Below are 20,744 nucleotides of genomic sequence, written 5' to 3' on the forward strand. Positions count from 1 at the left end.
GCACACTGGCCATTCCAAATAATTCAGCATATTATAAAGTAATTAAACTAACTCTACAAGGCACATTTAAAAAATATTCATTATTATATGTAGGAGATCAGTTGGAGTGGTGGGAGAAACTATAGGGAAAGGTGCAGGCCTTCTAAAAGGTCAGAAGGTTCTGCAGAGCCCTGGGGGAGAATAGCTGAAGGCAGCTGTTCTATAACCCTGAGGCAGAGGGCAAGGAGTAGGTACAAGGGAGTGTAGGGGAATGTATCTTAAACTAGCTTATTTATGTTGACCAGGAGCTGATCTTTGATCATCCATGCAAGACGTTCCTGGAAGGGGAGAAATAAATGTTAATTACCCACAGATTGTGTTTGCTCCAAGCTTTCATCATTGTGCCTACACTGAATAAAAGCAAGGAGCTCCAGCTTCTCGGGGCTGCTGCACTTTGGCCACTAGACCCAGGCAGACCCCTAGCTGCTCTTACACTGCATACTTGTGTCTGAGTACTCATTTCATCTGTCAGTTGGCCAGCGTCTGCGGGACAGACCTGGCAGGTGGTGACCCGTGTGAGGCATGCTGCAATGGATCAGGACAGAACCCTTGAAAATGAAAGTGAAGTGACTGTGCAGTAAGTAATTCGTGCCCGCTCAGGATTTCCAAGTTCGAGGGGATTTTCAAGCTAGGGTTTCATCATGGGACATGATGTTCAAGCTAGGGTTTCATCATGGTGAGAGGCAGGACTAGCTGGATTTCCTAGGCCGACTAAGAATTCCTAAGCCTAGCTGGGGAAGGTGACTGCACCCACCTTTAAACACGGGGCTTGTAACTCAGCTCACACCCGACCAATCAGGTGGTAAAGAAGGCTCACTAAAATACCAATTAGGTTAAAAGCAGGAGGCAAAGAAATAGTCAAATCATCTATCATCTGAGAGCACAGGGGGAGGGACAATGATTGGGATATAAACCCCAGGCATTTGAGCAAGGAGGGGCAACCCCCTTTGGATCCCCTCCCCTTGTATAGGAGCTCTGTTTTCACTCTATTAAATCTTGCAACTGCACACTCTTCTGGTCCGTGTTTGTTCTGGCTCGAGGTGAGCTTTTGCTCACCCTCCACCACTGCTGTTCGCCACCGTCACAGACCCGCTGTTCGCCGCCGTCGCAGACCCGCTGTTGACTTCCACCCCTCCGGATCCAGCAGGGTGTCCGCTGCGTTTCTGATCCAGTTAGGCACCCAGTGCCATTCCCGTTCGGGCTAGAGGCTCGCCATTGTTTCTGTGTGGCTAAGTGCCCAGGTTCGTCCTCATCAAGCTGAACACTAGTCGCTGGGTTCCACGATTCTCTTCCATGACCCTTGGCTTCTAATAGAGCTATAACACTCACCGCATGGCCCGAGGTTCCATTCCTTGGAATCCATGAGGCCAAGAGCCTCAGGTCAGAGAAAAAAAGGCTTGCCCCCATCTTGGGAGCAGCCTCCATCTTGGGAGCTCTAAGAACAAAGGCCTACCCGTAACAATGGGACATGAGTTATCAGCTCAACAGCAACAGTACGTAAAAGTATTGAAACAGCTGCTTGAAGCTAGCAGAGCCTCGGTTTCGGAGGCTCAGTTAAAGGACCTAATGCAAACTGTTGTTTTCCATAACCCATGGTTCCCAGAAGAAGGCACACTAGACCTAGAGCTCTGGGAACAAGTCGGAAGAAATTTTTTTTTTTTTTTTGAGAGAGAGTCTCACTCTGTCCCCAGGCTAGAGTACAGTGGCACAATCTTGGCTCACTGCAAGCTCTGCCTCCTGGGTTCACACCATTCTCCTGCCTCAGCCTCCTGAGTAGCTGGGACTACAGGCGCCCGCCACCACGCCCGGCTAATTTTTTGTATTTTTAGTAGAGACAGGGTTTCACCGTGTTTGCCAGGATGGTCTCCAACTCTTGAGCTCGTGATCCTCCTGCCTCGGCCTCCCAAAGTGCTGGGATTACAGGCGTGAGCCACCACGCCCGGTCACAAGTGGGAAGAAATCTTAAATGACATCATGCACAAGGGCAACAGGTCCCAGTAACATCTTTAACGTTGTGGGCCTTAGTTAGGGCTGCTTTGGCCCTGCTCTACACAGAACAGCCTAAAAAGAGAAGGGAAGAGGAACCATCGCCTACCTTACCACTTCCTCCTCCCTCAGCCCCACCGTTACTGGGTAAAGGTGCCACAGAGGAGACAGAGGTTTTTCCTGAGCCCACTCTCCCAATAAACTGGGAAGAAGATAATGGATATACTACAGTTATGGGACCCTGTCTTAGGCAAGCAGCATTAGAAGGGGAGCTCTTGGCCAGGTGTGGTGGCTCACGCCTGTAATCCCAGCACTTTGGGAGGCCGAGGTGGGCAGATCACGAGGTCAGGAGATCAAGACCATCCTGGCTCACACGGTGACACCCCATCTCTACTAAAAGTACAAAAAATTAGCCAGGTGTGGTGGCAGGCACCTGTAGTCCCAGCTACTCGAGAGGCTGAGGCAGGAGAATGGCATAAACCTGGGAGGCGGAGCTTGCAGTGAGCCGAGATGGCGCCACTGCACTCCAGCCTGGGCGACAGCGCAAGACTCCATCTCAAAAAAAAAAAAAAAAAAAAAGACGGGGAGCTTTTAGCCTTCCCAGTGATGCAAGATCAACAAGGCAATCAGGTACATGAACCCATTACTTTCAACACTTATAAAGAAATAAGAAAAAGCATTAGAGAAAACAGAGCCACTAGCACATTTACGAGAGGACTGATTGAGGCCATAGCAGACAACTACCATATGACCCCTTTCTAATAATGGCCAATTATGTATTCAATAGTCACCTAAGGACTCTCGTTCTGCCTCATGTGCACACTAGCTCCTAAGCACATCAAAATTTTCTCAAGGGCAAGACAATACAGCTCCATTTTATATATTCTACAGTGCTCTGGGCACACACAGTAATGAATTATAAGAATCTGAATTGGGAGCTAAAATATCTGGGCTGAAGGCCTACTCTGCCACGATTTTCTTATTTGCAAATATTAGAGCTGAACTAGATAACCTCAAAGGCTCTGACCAACTCCAAAAGCTACAATTCAATGGCTGATTGATATACATTCTATACTCTTTAAAAATAATTAAAATCAAAGAAGATAATAAATGTGTCATGTATTATACAACTATTATACACGTGTGTGTGTATATATATACACACACACACACAGAGATAGACATCTATACATAGACATAACCATCAAATCAGTCAAAATTTCCATCAGACACTTACATTTCCAGTCCATCAGATGACTAAAAACATCCATAAATTCTGTACCCCTCTATTTTAATTCCTTCATCCTAACAGCTCTGTCAGGAAGAGATATTCACACGAGCTTCACAAGGAATTCGTTATAAAATTACTGCAATCTTCAAACCAGAATGCCAGTTAAAACAAAAAAAAATTACTGCAACCTAAAAGCTGCTCAGCACAGGCACATGCCTGCTTCCTCCCTCAAATCAGCTGGCCACTTCCCATCGTTTTATCACATGCCTTCTGGTACCACTATCATCATCAGCGTTAATGCAAGTTACTTGTGGGACACTGTTATATTTGCAGAACACCATGTTATACACTGGAGATACCAAAAAGCTAAAGACTCACAGGGCTTACAATACAGTTGGGGAGACACAAACATCAGAAACAGTTACAGAGCAATATAAGGAATAGTTTAGACACCAGATACATGGTTTCCTCTGCTGGTATTCAGAATGACCTTCTCCCACTTGGCAAGGATCAGGTCTACTTGTGTGACTTTGCAAAGCAAAGACCTGGGTCAACATTAGAATTAGGGAAAAGGCAAAACAAGATAAGAATTATTTATGGGGCTACTACAAACCTATATTCTAGTTAGAATGTAAAGGCCACAGGAAATATATTTGTTATATGACAATATGAAACTTCTCTAGTTGGGATTAGGCAATAATAGAAAAATACCATCTTGCACTTATAGCGAATTTATAGTTTTTAAAGTGCTTTGAGATATCTCATAACTATATGAGGCTGACAAGACTAGACTTATTATATATTTCTTTTTTAGATGAAGAAACCAAGCACAGGGAAGTAAAGTGACCAGTTCGAGGCCACACTGCCCAGAAAGAGGTAGAGCTGGAAGAGAGCACAGGTCTTCTGAATCCTGGGAACCAAATCCCAGGACTTTTTCTTTCTTTTTTTTTTTTTTTTTTGAGCCGGAGTCTCGCTCTGTCACCTAGGCTGGAGTGCAGTGGTGTGATCTTGGCTCACTGCAAGCTCCGCCTCCTGGGTTCAAAGATTCTCGTGTCTCAGCCTCCCAAGTAGCTGGGACTACAGTTGTATGCCACCACGCCCAGCTAATTTTTGTATTTTTAGTAGAGATGGGGTTTCGCCATGTTGACCAAGCTGGTCTCAAACTCCTGACCTCAGGTCATCCAGCTGCCTCAGCCTCTCAGTGCTGGGATTACAGGCGTGAGCCTCCACACACAGCCTGGAAGGTATTTTTTCTATGAAGTTATTATATATGTAGAAATACCACAATAAAACCAAAATCAAAGGCATGGGTCAATACAGAATCTAGGCAAGGAGAAAAATGTTAAGAATTTTTCAGGGTGTTTTTAGCACTAGCCAGTGAAGATAAAAACCTACAGCAGATTCTCCAAAAATCTGCAGTAAAGAAGCCTAATTCATTGGGTTTACTAAGGATGTAAATGACCATATAAAATCAACACATTTCCTTACTCTTTCATTTCATATTAACTAAACAACTTTCTGTTATTAACTAGTTCCTAATCACTTCTATTTCAGGAATGGGCCCTCTTGCACATGGGAGAAGAAGATATTCATCAATAGTGAAGCATTTCACAAATTGCAAATTTAAAAAGTTAACTTTTGGTTCCATAGCAGGTCTCAAGAGCATTTGTATGCCATTCATCTCCAGGACGGACAGCAAGAGGATAAATAAACTGACCAGCGAGGTTTATGGAACTTCCATGACTCCAGCAGGTTCAAATCCCAGAAAACAGCCTCCCATCAACATCCTCAAGTCTAATCCTAAATAATGTGGTATCATTATTGATTGGACCTATAATTTTTTAATTTGAAGGCAACAGAGATGTTCATGTTGCTCATAAAAAGGGGAGAATTAGCAAATCAGTTTTGGTTTTTATTCAGAGTTCACAAACTATAGAATCTGGAATCTAACATTTAAATCGGAAATGTTTATTTTACAAATTACTGTACCTGGGGCAGCTCGTAGCTGGGAGGAACAGCTCAGAGGTCTTATGGCTGGAAGACAAAATAAACTGTTTACAAAAAGCAATACCATTCAGTATTTGTGCAAGATGTTTATAAATCCAAATCCAATCTCTAAAAATAAAAAAATAATAATAAACTTACAAAATCTGAGGGCCCATTTTGATGCAGCAGGAAGATTTTTAAAGGGGTAAGTCAAGATAGTAGTCATTCTGGAATCTAAAAAGAGAAGAACAAAAGTATATCCTGGATTAGCTGAACAATTTGTAGTTTACATGGTAGTCTATGAACTCTGATAACCTCATCCATGGCTACTAGAAAACATTAAAACTTAATCTTATCAACTATTCTTCATCCAATAATATTATTATGATAGGAACACCAACATAGCTTTCACATTGTACCAACCACTATTCTAAGCATTAACCATCTAATCTTCACAATGACCTACAAAGGAGGCATGATTATTACATCCTTTGTAAGAGATAAGGAAATTGAGGCATAGTAGGATTGAGTGACTTGCCAAAAGACCTATAACTAGTGAGTGGCAGAGCTGGAATTTTTATTTGTTTATTTATTTATTTTTTTGAGATGGAGTTTTGCTCTTGTTGCCCAGGCTGGAGTACAGTGGCGCAATCTCGGTTCACTGCAATCTTCGCCTCCCAGGTTCAATCAATCCTCCTGCCTCAGCCTCCCGAGTAGCTGGGATTACAGGCACGTGCCACCATACCCGGCTAATTTTTTGTATTTTTAGTAGAGACGGGGTTTTGCCATGTTGGCCAGGCTGGTCTTGAACTCCTGACCTCAGGTGATCCATTGCCTTGGCCTCCCAAAGTGCTGGGATTACAGGCGTGAGCTACCGCACCGGGCCCAGAGCTGGAATTTGAACACAGGGAGTCTACCTCCAGAGTGTGTGCTCCTCTCCTTTAGGGTCAAAGAAGCAGAGAGACTGCTAGGCGTGATAATAAAACCATTAGTATTAGTTTCACGATTCTGAAGGCTGTACTATGATTATGTAGAAGGCTTTGTGGAATGTTTGTATCTGAAGGGAATACACACTAGATAGGGATGGTTAAGCATCATGTCAGCAACTTAATCTCAACTGCTACTAAAAAAAGTTTGTAGTACTGCACTTGCAACTTTTTTCAAAGTTTGATACTGTACTGTTTCAAAACAATAAAAAAGTAAAACATAATAACCTTATATGTTAAAAAATATGTAAAATATATTAATGACTTTCCCCACCCCCCAAAAAAGACTAAATTTCTAACAATGAGTTCCTACAGATCACTAAGGAAAACACTAGCAGACAAATAGGCACAGAATATGAACAGACCACAGAAAAGGAAATACAAATGGCTCTTAAATATATGAAAAGATGTTCAATTTCACTCATAAGAAGAATTCAAATTAAAACCACACAGATATAATTGTCTCTCAAAGTAGAAAAGATTCAAAGGTTTGATATATACTCTGTGTAGGTAAGAGTATGTGCAAATAGATATCCTCATATACTGCTGCCAAGAGAACTGGCACAGTCCATGGGGAGGGCAATTTGGTAATTATCCATGAAAACTATAACTGCACCTACTGTTTGAACCAGCAATTCCACTTCCATGAACTGGCTTCGTGGATATTACTCACACATGGGACATGATCCATATTGTTACTGTAATAGTCAAAAATTAGAATAACCAAAAAATAGGAAAATGGGTAAGTAAAGCATGCTACAACACCCCTGTGAAATACTATGCAGCTGTAAAAGGTAAGGAAATGATTATGCACCAATTTGGAACCATTTTAAGCTATATTATTAAGTGAAGAAAGCAAGACGCAAAATAGCTGTACAGCATGCTATCATTCATGTTAAAAGAGGAAAAATACTATGTACATTTCCTTGTATCAGTATAAAATCCCCCTGGAAGTATAATAAAGATGTTAAAAATAATTGTTGGCTGGAAGAAAGGGAACTGGGTAACTAGGGGTCAGGAGTGGAAGACTTGTCATCACACACCTTTTATAATTTCTTAATTTTGAAGCATGTTTTAACTAAAAAAAAAAAAAATCAAAACCAAAAAAATCCCACAAGATTTACCAATAAAGACTTTCGTAGCCAGCCTCCAAGTTGCCCCCCAATAATCTCTACCTCTTGGTATTCATATCCTTGTCTAGCTGCCTCCCTCTCCATATCACAGAATGTATAAACCAAAGAGTATGTTACAAGTAATGGTATGCCACTTCTGAGATAGGCTATAAGAGATACTGCAGCATCTGTCGTGGTCTCTCTCAGCTCACTCACTATGAGAGAAGCCAGGTGGCATGTCCTGAGCAGCCTTATGAAGAGGCTCCTGTGGTGAGGAACTGACGCCTCTTGCCAACAGCCATGTGAGTGAGCTTGGAAGCAGAGCCTCTAGCGCAGGCAAGCTTTCAGCTGACTCCAGCCCTGCCAACATTCTGACAGCCATCTCATGGGAAACTCTAAATCAGAGCAACCCAGCTAAGGTGCCCTTGATTCCTCACCTTCAGAAACTATGAGATGGTAAACATGTATTGTTTTAAACTGCTACATTTGGCGGTAATTGGCTACACAGAAATAGATAATACAAAAGCTTTAAGGTTTAACTTCTCTTGGGTCTTTAGAGACTAAAAGAAGGAGGTCCTATAGCTTCCGAAAAGAAAAAAACAAAACACATGTTCCAAACGTGTGGATTGGAAAGAGATGGAGAAGCTCAAGCTTTAGGATCACCAGCCTAGGGATATTCAAAGGACTCTGGCCAGAGAAACACAAAGAGGCCCATGAGAGAGGCACCACTCAGAAGCTACTTACAATACCACAAGGGTCTGGGATACAAGTTCCCTTACGTAGAGTTCATCTTGAAATAAAATTCATGAAAATAGTCAAGAAAATGTTGAAAAACAAAAGGGGGAACCTTGTTCCAATAGATAACAAAACTTTCTAGGCTAGGCACAGCGGCTCACACCTGTAATCCCAGCACTTTGGGAGGCCGAGGTGGGAGGGGATCACTTGAGCCCAGGAGTTCGAGACCAGCCTGGGCAACCTAGTGAGACCCTGTCTTTACAAAAAATACACAAAACTAGCTGGGCATGGTGGCATGTGCCTGTAGTCACAGCTACTCAAGAGGCTGAGGTGGGAGGAGCACCCGAGCCAGGAGTTCGAGGCTGCAGTGAGCCATGATCACGCCACTGTACTCAAACCTGTGCAACAGAGTAAGATCCTGTCTCAAAAAAAAACAAACAAAACACTTTCTATAAAGAACCAATAATTAAAACAGAGCAGCTCTAGCACAGGAATAAACGACATTGGTCAACAGAACAGGATGTAGCAGTTCAGAAGCAGACCCATGTATGTAAGAATTTAGTGTATAATAAATATAACACTTGAGTTAGCTGAGAGAAAGAAATTATTCCATGAATTCACTGGGAAAATGGCTAAACATTTGGAAAAAATTTTAGGTTCGCAGCTCAGAGCAAAAGCACAAATGAATGCCAGACAGATTAAATATTTAAATGTATATATTTTAAAAATATATATTCTAACTATAAAAGTACTAGAGGAAAACATCGGAGAATATAATATATTCATACATGCATGTGTATGTATTTTTTAGAGACAGGGTCTCGCTCTGTTGCCCAAGCTGCAGTGCGGTGGTATGATCATAGGTCACTGTAATCTGGAACTCCTGGGCTCAAGGGATCCTCCTACTTCAGCCTCCTGAGTAGCTAAGACTACAGGTACATGCCACCATGGCTGGCTAATTTAAAAAAAAAAAAAAAAACTTTAGAGACAGCCTAGTCTCAAACTCCTAGCCTCAAGTAATACTCCTGCCTCAGCCTCCCAACATGCTGGGATTATAAGCATAAGCCACCATATCCAGCCTCAGAGAATATTTTTATCACTTAGATGGAGAAGGGATTTCAACATATGGCACAAAACCCAGAAGTACAACAGAAAATAATAACTAATAGATCTGATCATATAAACATTCAAAATATACACATAGTAAAATATACTAAAATCAAGTTAAAAGGCAAATAGATTCAGAGAAAATATTTGTAACATGTAAAACAGAAAAGGGTTGATACCCATAATCCATAAAGAACTTGTACAAATTATAAGAAAAACAGGGCCGGGCCAGTGGCTCACGCCTATAATCCCAGCACTTTGGGAGGCCCAGGCAGGTGGATCACCTGAGGTTGGGAGTTCAAGACCAGCCTGACCAACATGGAGAAAGCCCATCACTAATAAAAATACAAAATTAGCCAGGCCTGGTGGCGCATGCCTATAAGCCAGCTACTTGGGAACTGAGGCAGGAGAATCACTTAAACCCGGGAGGCGGAGGTTGCAGTGAGCCAAGATCATACTACTGCACTCCAGCCTGGGCGACAGAGCGAGACTGTCTCCAAAAAAAAAAAAAGAAAGAAAAAGAAAAACAGAAACAATCTATCATGGAATCTATAGTTTGTACTCTAATATCCATTCCACCCAATTATGTAGCTGCTGTATGTGGCTTACATGGGATTGAATCCAGCCCAACTCCAGGGTTTAAACCAATCAGAATAATCTCATTCTCTCTGCCAAGATCATTGATTCAGGTACCAAGGCCTCAAACAACCATGCACAGCATTGCCTTGACCACTGGGATTGATTTGTGGATGGTTTCATCAGTTTAACACTCAAGTCTTCTGCCTATAATTCTGGAACACAAATCTTTCCTTCTGAGGCCCGGCACGGCTATAGTAATTTGCAAACATTAACAAAGCTAGGCTAAGATAGAGCTAACACCAGACGAACAGAAGAGTACGGAGATGAGAATTCTGGAAAAAGAAACTAGAGTCCTGGCTGAATCCCATCTGAAACCCACCCTCCCATTGAGCTTTTCAGTTCTGTGAGCCAATAAATCTCCTTTATTTATTTGTTTATTTATTTTTGAGACGGAGTCTTGCTCTGTCACCCAGGCTGGAATGCAGTGGCGCGATCTCGGCTTACTGCAACCTCTGCCTCCTGGGTTCAAGCAATTCTCCTGCCTCAGCCTCCCGAGTAGCTGGGACTACAGGCGCACACCACCACACCAGGCTAATTTTTTTTTATTTTAGTAGAGACAGGGTTTCACCGTGTTGGTCAGGCTGGTCTTGAACTCCTGAGCTCAGGCAATCCACTCTCCTCGGCTTCCCAAAGTGCTAGGATTACAGGCGTGAGCCACCACGCCCAGACTAATAAATCCCCTTTAAGAAGCCAATTTGATTTGAATTTTGTTACTTGCAACTGAAAGACTCCTTCCTGATACATGACCAAAAGCAAGAATGAGAAAACAAGCAATTCACAGAAGAAATTAAAATGCCAAATAAACAAAATGTATAACGTTCAACCTCATTAACAAAATGTTGTGATTTTTTTTTTTTTTTTTTTTTTGAGACAAAGTCTCGCTCTTGTTCCCCAGGCTGGAGTGCAATGGCGCGATCTCGGCTCACTGCAACCTCCGCCTCCTGGGTTCAAGCGATTCTCCTGCCTCAGCCTCCCAAGTAGCTGAGACTACAGGCACATGCCACCATGCCTGGCTAATTTTTGTATTTTTAGCAGAGATGGGGGTTTCACCATGTTGGCCAGGCTGGTCTCGAACTCCTGACCTCAGGTGATCCGCCCGCCTTCGCCTCCCAAAATGCTGGGATTACAGGCATGAGCCACTGCACCTGGCCTGGTTTTTGTTTTGTTTTGTTTTGTTTTGTTTTTAATTAAAGCAAGCTATCATTTTGTGGTTTTCAGACTGGCAAACATTTAAAATATGGTTAATATATAATTCTAGTAAGAGTGCATCTAACTAAATAGGCACTTCCATACACTACAAGACATGTAAAATGCTAAGGCCTTTTGGGATGACAATTTTGTAGTTATAGATCAGAATTTAAAATGTGAATTTTTGAGTCCAATAATGCCTTTTATTGGTCTCTAACCTATAGAAATATTCAAAATGTGTGTATAGTATATATAGGTCTCTAGCCTAAAGAAATACTCAAGGTGGGCCAGGGGTGGTGGCTCACGCCACTGAACTCTAGCCTGGGAGACAGAACGAGACTCCGACTCAAAAAAAAAAAGAAAAAAGAAATACTCAAGGTGTTCACTATAGCACTGTTTATATTTGTGGAAAACTGGAACTAATCTAAATGCACATCAGTAGGAAACAGTTAAGTAAGTTATAGTATAAATACACCATGGAATACTGTTTGGCAGTTTGGAAAAGAAAATGAAACAAAATGATGTACACGTATATATACTGACATGGAAAAATGTCCTTAATATATATTAAATGAAAAAGCAAGCTACAGAACAATGTGTATTAGAAATTAGAATAATAGATTAGAATAACCGGAAAATAGGGAAATGGGTAAGTAAACCCTACTACAACACCCATTTTGTGACAGAAAGAGAGAAAGAGAAAAGAAAGTCCATGAAGCTATGAGTCTAGATATGGAAGGGATAAAGAAAGGCTTTTATTTAATATTCTTCTGCTCTCTTTAATTTTTTTTAAATAAGCATTTTACTTATGCATAATTCTAGTTTTATTTAAAATCTATATATACTGTTGTTCCTCAGTATCCATGGAGGATTGGTTCCAGAACCCCCCTCAGATACCAAACCTCAAGGATGCTCAAGTCCTTTACATAATATGGTAAAATAATTTGCAAAGAACCTACACACATCCTCATGCATACTCTAAATCATCTCTAGACTACTTATAATACTGAATGCAATGTAAATCTATGTAAATATATGTGAATCTATGTAAATAGTTGTTCTGCTGTATTGTTTAGGGAATAATGATGAGAAAAAAAGTCTGTACATGTTCAGAACAAATGAAAGCATTGTAGACCAAACTACATTTTCACTCAGACATTGGTTGGATCTGAGGATGTGGAACTCACAGATACCAAGGGCTGACTGTACATCAGTATCTTACATAAATATATACAAATATACAAATGCATTTTTAAAAGTCCAGAAAAATACACATCAAAATGTTAAAAGTAGTTATCTCTGGGTGGTGGAATTACAGATTTTCTTTAGACTTTTCTGTAGTTTCTGAATAAAAAATTACATGGAATATGTATTCCTTCAATAATTAATAAAAAATAGAAATTTCAAAAGTAAGGGACTGAGCAAATTATCCTATCGCAGAGTTGACCTTTCTGTCATTTGCTAAACTTCAGGAAAGAGAAATTTTGATAAGAATATTCAAAGCATGGAAACTCCAGGGTAGGGTAGGGTAGGATCGGGTCGGTTAGGGTAAGCCTGAGTAGGGTGTGGAACTATGGAAAGATACACGCGCACACGCGCACACACACGTGCACGCACCACTTAAAACAGTGCTTGATACACAGTTAGGGGTATACCTGTGTTTGCTATTACCAATAGGGGTGGTGATACAAATGTACTGTTTCCCTCTATATAAACCATTGGACTAAAGTGCTTAGGGATCAAAGAAACATTATAACATTTCTGCCCTGATGGAGCTTAGTTTTGTACAGAAAGCACAGGGAGCAAAAAAATGGAGCCAAATGAGTGATCTAAATCAGGGACTGGCAAACTACAACACATGGGCCTCTAGCTAAAAATAGTTTTTCACATTTTTAAAGAGTTGTAAGGCCGGGCGTGGTGGCTCACACTTGTAATCCCAGCACTTTGGGAGGCCGAGGTGGGCGGATCACCTAAGGTCAGGAGATCGGGACCAGGCTGGCTAACATGGTGAAACCCCGTCTCTACTAAAAATACAAAAAATTAGTCCGGCGTGGTGGTGTGCACTTGTAATCCCAGCTACTCGGGAGGCTGAGGCAGGAGAATCACTTGAACCCGGGAGGAGGCTGCAGTGAGCCAAGATCGCGCCATTGCACTCCAGCCTGGGCAACAAGAGCGAAACTGTCTCAAAAAAAAAAAAAAAAAAAAAAAAAGAGTTGTAAACAAAACAAAACAAAAGAAACAATATATAACAGAGACCAAAGTGATCCTGCAAATCCTGAACAATTTACTGTCTGGACCTTTAACAACAACAACAAAATTTACCACTTCTGACCTAAATAATAAGTGTTACATGCAGTTAGGTGTCGAAGAAAGCATTACATGGGCAGGAGGCAGGCTCTGAACTGTAAAAACCTTGTAAGATTATCAAGAATCCTGACCAGAAGTGGTCAGGTCATCCAGTTTCGCTTAAAGTGCTCACAGTGATGAGCACTCACTATGTAACTTGAGCTTTAAACAGAAACCTCTCTACTCTGTTTCTATACTCATTTCAGTCTTAACTTCGATGCCCCTTGTTTCCTGTCTTGCAGAGCTGTCAGTCTGGCGAGTAGTGAGACTCAGACTTATGTCTGAATGCTAGCTCTGTCATAGACTAGAAAATGTATATATTCTGAGCTTCCCAAACTTCATCTAGAAAATGCAAATGATAATAATTTGGGGAATGTGAGGACTAAAAAAAAGGTATGAAGGTGACCAGAGCACAGCAGGCTCTCAATGTGACTTCCTTTTGAAACCAATCACATTCCAGGACTCCAGCCCATCTTTCCAGCACAAAAACAGCTACCATACAATGAAGAACTCTTCACTAGGAGTTAGTAGACTTAGCTTCCAGTCTTATTTCTACTACATGTGGCCATGGGTAAAATCACTCTCTCTGATTCGTAGGCAGTTTCTTCACCGCTTAAGTGAGTTGAGGTGTGAACGACCAGATAGATAATCATCCAGATCGGAAAACCCCCGAGAGCACAGGATTACCTGGATAACCGAGCGGGATGGAGGATTGTCTCCGTTCCTCCCACACTCAAGCCCCGAAAGGTCACCTGACCTAGTCTTATTCTTTACAGCAGAAATCGGGCAAACCCATGGCGTCGTCCACAATCTCTATAGCCGCCGACCTGGGTACAGAGGAAGCAGGCGAAACAACACACACTCCTACACAGACCAGGGTTACATTAAGGCCGACGCCCACACACACCCACCCACACCCCCACACACCCAGACTTCGTTAACTTGTGATGATAAATTAGGGCGCAGGTGACACCACTGTCACGAACTTCAGCTGGAACACTAGTCCAAGTCACTGTCCTAACTGCAGCTAGCACTGTCGACCTTGTCCGAGGAGGAGTTTCCTTCCGCTCCCTCAACTCCCACTTTCCCAGGGAGGGGAGGGGGCCGGGGGCATCGGCGACACTAGCGGGGAAGGAAGTGGGATCTCGCCTTTGGGAAAGCCCGGGAGGAGAGCCGACGGCTCGCCGTCTCACCTTGGCTGATGTCCGCGAGGACTCCCACTCGGAGCAAGGTTCAGGCCCAAGTGCCAAGGATCTGAGGGACCAAGGGGCGGGTCCTGCCCAGATAGGGCCCCTCACCCCGCGGGCGGTCAGGGCCGTTCTTGAGGGCTGCCCTCCGGCCGCCTGACTGGAAAACCAGGCACTCCACCCCCTCCTCTCCGGGTCCCCTTCCTCCCCCGGAGAATACGACCTTTCGGCCCGGTTAGCCAGGAGCGACGGGCAGGGCTAAGGGGCCGGGGGCCACTCGGCGTCTGGGTTTTAGTCAGGCAGTGCGCCAGGCGCCTGGCTGCCAGGCTACGGGAGGAAAAGTCCTCCGCTCGGCCGCACCCGTTAGAGGCGCTCTCCACTGCTGTCCTCTTCAGCTCAACATGGTGGCCTGCCGGGCGATTGGCATCCTCAGCCGCTTCTCTGCCTTCAGGATCCTCCGCTCCCGAGGTGAGGCCTGGCCGAGGGCATCCCAGACCTCTGGGCAGAACTCCTGCGGGGACTGGGGTGGCCCCGGAGCCGCGTCTCCGTTTCGCTGCTGCCTGCCTCAGCCCGGAGACCCAGCGTCTGTGGGGATACTGCCCTGGGACCCCGTTTCCCGTGATCTTGTGAAGGGACTGTCACTTCCCCTCTCACGACTCCTGCGGCGATTTCAGGCTTCCTAACTCCCGAACTTTCTGAGTCTGGTGCCACTCGTTCTGTCACCTTTCCGCGGGTCTCTTGCGTCGCACTTCTGGGCTCAAGCCCCTCATATTTTCTTGATCCGGAGTTCCAGGAGAATCGGGATCCATTCTGTCGCATCTTTGTGGGCTCCACAGCACCTTGCCCCGCAACAAGAGCTGTCTTAAAAACAGCACCTTGCCCCGCAACGAGAGTTGTCTTGGATGGGATTAATCAGCCTTGCAGATCACTGCCCCTCCCTGCTCGGTTCCCTCAAAACCATTTTTGTGCTTACTACCCCATTCAAGTAGGGAGCTCAACTCTTGCAGTTTCAGTAATGCCAGCGTGAACGTATAGTATTTTGAATTTCAACGGGAGGTTCTGCAACTTACTGGAAGACACACTTTAAAAATACACTAATACCTCTACCTTAAGCAATAAAATGTTAGATCGTTCTGAGAACGATTTCTAATCTGATGATTCCCAGTCAGCCTGTATTAGCTCGTGTTTTTCCTGTTCAAACTGGCAGTGAAAGGGTTAAAGTGGGTGGTTGTAGGAAACATTGCATTTTCCTTCCATCCCAAATCTGTAAAGTCAAATGTGGACAACGTTTTATTGCATGTTGTGCTTAATAAGTTACTTAACTAGAAATTTTAACTTTTAATTTAATTTGTAATATGAATTACCTCTCTTTCCTCTTCCGGAACCGCTGAAGTAGTATGCTTTTTTTAGACAAGTAGCTGAAATCCCTTACTGTAAGGGGATTATTTGAATGATTGAATATTTTTCTGCTCCCTTTTTTCAACCGCTGTTTTTAGTCTCCACAAAACTGTAGCATGTATTTGCCAATTATAACATAAGCACATTATAGAACATTGAAATGCTGTAAGGATTGAGGAAAGGGATGAGAAAAACGAATCACCCATTGTCTTACTACTCATATGCTTACCTATAGTTAGCCTTCGTTTATGTTTTCTTACAGGTTTGGTGGTTTTTTCCCCTATTTTCACAACACTTTTGAAAAGTCACGTGTAATTTTTATCTTACCCCTGCATTGGTTTGAAGGTATTTCTTATGGATCGGCAGCTGATGTCACTCGGAAGTGGTAGCCAGGGCACGTGGTTCTAGTCACTAACTAGCTGTGTTACTTTGGACAAATGCCTTAAACTAAATGGGCTTTATTTTCCTCATCTGCAAAATGAATGATTGAGACGATGGATTTCCTTTGCATGAGAAGTAGCATGACAGAGCAATTAAAAACATTGCTTGGGCCGGGTGCGGTGGCTCACGCCTGTAATCCCAGCACTTTGGGAGGCCCAGGCGGGCGGATCACGAGGTCAGGAGATCGAGATCATCCTGGCTAACACGGTGAAACCCCCCGTCTCTACTAAAAATACAAAAAAATTAGCCGGGCAAGGTGGCGGGCGCCTGTAGTCCCAGCTAAAAAAAAAAAAAAAACAAAAACATTGTTTGGAGTCTGACTTCTGGGTTTGGACCTGGCTCTGCCTTTTACCCTCTGGTGACCTTGGGCAATTAATTTCTGTGTTTGTTTTCTCATTTGTAAAATGGGGAATAATACCACCTTGTGTGATGGAAAGGAGTTATTTTAGATATCGAGCAGTTTTTCATGGAGTAAGCACTCAGTAAATATTGTTAACTCCAGCCTGGAAGAAATACAATTGTATGTATCTGAGAGTTTTTAAAAGTAATTTTTACATTTTATATGTGTAATAAAAAGCTACCAACCTAATTTTTCTGTTTTCTGTATAGAAATATATAGACACATAAATATATATTTTGCATTGTGTTTTTACCAGTAAGAAAGTATCATTCATTGTAGTTACTGGTCCCTTAATAGCAATTTATAAATTTTGAAAAAAGTCTGGAACGTGAATTTAAAATGACCTGCACCCTTATATTACTATTTAGACTCAATAGATTCTTCGCAGTAAAAGTGTGTGCAAGGCTTTGCCAAACATTTAATGAGATTATGACCTTTGCTGGTGGATGATAAAATTCTCTTGAAAGGGGCCAGGCGTGGTGGCTTATGCCTATAATCCCAGTATATTGGAGGCCAAGGCGGGCAGATCACTTGAGGTCTAGCCTGGCCCACGTAGTGAAACCCCATCTCTACCAAAAAATACCAAAATTGGCCAGGTGTGGTGGCGCACGCCTGTAATCCCAGCTACTCGGGAAGCTGAGGTAGGAGAATCACTTGAACCCAGGAGGTGGAGGTTGCAGTGAGCCAAGATCACACCTAGACGACAGAATGAGACCATATTTCTCAAAAAAAAAAAAAAATTCTCTTGAAGGAGGCTTGTAATTCTTGAAATTTTAAAGCATTCCTTCTCTACAAGTGCTATAATTCTGAATGTGAATATCAAATGAAAATCACTTCTTGACCAAAATATGTTGTCTAATTCCCACTCCTATCCTAAATCTAAATTCCTAATTAGGTAAGTAGTAAAATAATTTCACAGGAGATGAATTTAGAGGCAAATACCTTAATAGATGGTTTTTTTTGTTTGTTTTTTGTTTTTTTTTTTTGAGATGGACTCTCACTGTGTCACCCAGCCTGGAGTGCAATGGCACGCTCTCGGCTCACTGCACCCTCCGCCTCCCAGGTTCAAGTGATTCTCCTGTCTCAGCCTCCAGAGAAGCTGGGATTACAGGCTCCTGCCACCACGCCCAGCTAACTTTTTTTTGTTTTTGTTGTTGTTGTTGTTGTATTTTTAGTAGAGACGGGGTTTTGCCATGTCGGCCAGGCTGGTCTCTAACTCCCGACCTCAGGTGATCCACCCACCTCAGCCTCCCAAAGTGCTGGGATTACAGGCGTGAGCCACTGCGCCCAGCCATAGATTGTGTATTTTTAAATTTGATTCTCACTTCCTTAATCTCATCCCTTCCCCCAGTGTTGAATCTTGAGAAAAGCTGTTGATTATTACAACCAAAGTAATGTTTTCAAATTTGAAATTTGTGTTAGCATAATCCAGCTCTCTTCGCTGACTGTAGTCTTATGAGGTTTTGTAGGTATTCTTGGGTTACATTACAAAGATGATTAAAAAGTGGGGCAAAGGTTTCTCTCTACTTTGCTGGCACAGTAGATGTAGGCTAAAGTTCACTCAGCTGCCATAGGGTAAGCTCTGCAATTAGGTCGTGAGTAAGGCTAGACTCCAAAAGCAAAGCTACCTTGTAGTGTGACTTGATTTAGTTGAATCTGGTTTGGAATTATTTTCGAAGTATGTTCATGTATGTACTGGTTTTCTATTTGTTTCTATTTGTCTTGATCTTGGAGAGGTTTTGTGTATGAGTGTGTGGGCAGCATAGGTAGGTTAGTGGATAGGAGTTAAAATGGTTTAAACTGTTGGCTAATGACCACTAACCTGTTGTCTCAAATATTTGATCTTTAAAACTGCAACCCAGTGGGGCACAGTGGCACATGCCTGTAATCCCAGCTACTCCGGAAGATTACTTGAGCCCAGGAGTTCAAGACCAGCCTGGGCAACATAGGGAGACCTCGTCTCAAAGAAAAAAAAATGTTTTTGAAACATTGCAACCCATGCTCACTCTATTTCCTTTTTTTGCTTAGATGCTTATTTTCTAACATATTTGTGTTTCCCGGTTTTTCCCTCCCAACCTGCATTCCCGATCAGTTTATTCCCACTCTAATCCACTTTACCCTGTTTTGCTAGAATTACCTATCCCCTGCTTCCCTTCCCACTGGAATTTCTACTTTGCAGGAAAACTTTTTCTATGCCAGGCCTATTTTCACTTTTCATTTATCTTCACTGAGTAGGAACTGATTCTTCCCAGATATCATATCCTCTGCTGACCTGGAATGTAAGCTCCACCAAGACAGGGATTTTTGTCGTTTTTGTTCACCCTGAGTGCCTTGCTGTACTCCAAGTGCCTAGAACAGTGAATGGCACATGGAGGTCACAATGTATATTTTTGTTGAATGAATAACAGATTATGTTGGAAGAGATTACAATGTGGTTGGCGAAACACCTGCTACAGATGCAGCAGTTAGAGGACAAAACAGTAAATAATAAAATAAAAATGCAGGCAAGGAAAGGAAAGATCACTGTAGACAGAATCCAAAGATGAGGTTTTGTGGAAAAGATTGGAGTCATGATGCAAATATAAAGAAGGAAGAGTGGTAAATACAGATGACACAGATTTCAAATGATGGAAAAGCAAAGCAGGAAACATACTATTAGTCAAGTAGAGGCACTGGGGATTGAGGAGATGGCTGGCTTCTCCCATCTTAAAACACTGAAGTTCACTTGTAAGAGACTTGTTCACAGTCACACAGCTAGTAAATAAACCTGATGGTTGAACACAAGTCCTTTGCCTTTGCACTAAGTCGGCTGGCTTGGATTGCTTAAAGAAGAAATGCAGGCAGAACCTGAAATCACCCCATTCTGCTTCTGGTGCTAACCACAGTTTTCTTTCTTTCTTTTTTTTTTTTTAATATGTCACCTTGCCTTTCCAACCAGTATAAAGCTGCTATTTTTTGTGCCTTCTCTTCCCTTTCCGTAAGGAACTGGGGGATAAAGAGAAAATACAGAGGCAGCAAGAGCCTTGGCTACCTACTGATGGTCAGTCCTCCCCTATTCCACTCCACCTTCACTGGGTTCTCCAGTCAGTAGTTCCCATGTGCCTCTTACATTGCTATCTCTTTGGTTCTCTTTGCTTCCCTCTTCCCTTTTGTGATTACACTGGGCCCACCTGGATAATCCATGATAAACTTTCTTTATTAAGGCCAACTGATTAGCAACTTTAATCCCCCCTTTGCCGCATAACCTAACATATTCACAGGTTCTGGGGATGTAGATCCCTTTGTGGGGGCCAGTCTTCCTCTTTTAGTATCCAAATAATCATCTGACCTAACAATTGAAATGGAAAAAATATGGCAGTAGTCATATGGCCTAGAATACATTGTACAGATTTGGGGTTTTTGTTGTTGTTATTGTAAATTACAGCTTTGTTATATATAAAAGGTACTACAGAAATTGTTTTGCAAATTAATTTTGAAATGTCTTTTCTTACAGGTTATATATGCCGCAATTTTACAGGGTCTTCTGCTTTGCTGAGTAAGTTTAATTTCTTTTTAATGTGTATGCTTACATTGCTTTTTGGATTTATGTTGCAATAAATATGTTTACAAATAAATCTTTCTTTTCTTTTTAGCCAGAACCCATATTAACTATGGAGTCAAAGGGGATGTGGCAGTTGTTCGAATTAACTCTCCCAATTCAAAGGTATCTCATTTAATTTGCAGTTTTTTTCTACTAACCGCGTTATGAATCTAGTCCTGAATGGGAAAGATATATCCCATATTTCCCCAAATCTACCAATCTGGCAGTAATCTTACATGAATTTACAGTTTTGATAGTTATGTTAAACTTTGACAGATTGCCAAGGGAACCAGTTTTCTAAAGCAGAGGTTCTTGCGTAAGAATTCCTCTTGTTGACCTTAGGTGCCACTAGCCTCCTGGTTATAGTGTAGAATGAGGAGGTG

At 42.4% G+C, this 20,744-nt stretch overlaps 2 protein-coding genes across 4 annotated transcripts in view; one reads left to right on the top strand and one right to left on the bottom strand.

Moving 5' to 3' along the window:
• HADHB (hydroxyacyl-CoA dehydrogenase trifunctional multienzyme complex subunit beta) overlaps positions 1 to 14,675 on the bottom strand; it is a 43,730-nt gene extending 29,055 nt beyond the window's left edge. The window contains exons 1-4 of one of the 2 annotated variants that reach the window (XM_024242319.3): positions 14,549 to 14,675; positions 14,043 to 14,182; positions 5,402 to 5,476; positions 5,246 to 5,290 (exon numbers count right to left, since the gene is read on the bottom strand). In XM_024242319.3, the coding sequence (XP_024098087.2) occupies positions 5,246 to 5,290; positions 5,402 to 5,468 (112 nt within the window). In that variant the 5' untranslated portion in view covers positions 5,469 to 5,476; positions 14,043 to 14,182; positions 14,549 to 14,675. The remainder of the gene's footprint in view (positions 1 to 5,245; positions 5,291 to 5,401; positions 5,477 to 14,042; positions 14,183 to 14,548) is intronic. The other variant, XM_024242318.3, reaches the window with a different exon arrangement.
• Positions 14,676 to 14,773: 98 nt separating this feature from the next.
• HADHA (hydroxyacyl-CoA dehydrogenase trifunctional multienzyme complex subunit alpha) overlaps positions 14,774 to 20,744 on the top strand; it is a 54,036-nt gene continuing 48,065 nt past the window's right edge. The window contains exons 1-3 of one of the 2 annotated variants that reach the window (XM_063713237.1): positions 14,774 to 15,010; positions 20,275 to 20,316; positions 20,414 to 20,484. In XM_063713237.1, the coding sequence (XP_063569307.1) occupies positions 14,944 to 15,010; positions 20,275 to 20,316; positions 20,414 to 20,484 (180 nt within the window). In that variant the 5' untranslated portion in view covers positions 14,774 to 14,943. 2 annotated transcript variants of the gene reach the window in all.

Source organism: Pongo abelii, chromosome 12 (genome assembly GCF_028885655.2).
Source record: "Pongo abelii isolate AG06213 chromosome 12, NHGRI_mPonAbe1-v2.0_pri, whole genome shotgun sequence".
In the NCBI taxonomy this organism is placed as follows: domain Eukaryota; kingdom Metazoa; phylum Chordata; class Mammalia; order Primates; family Hominidae; genus Pongo; species Pongo abelii.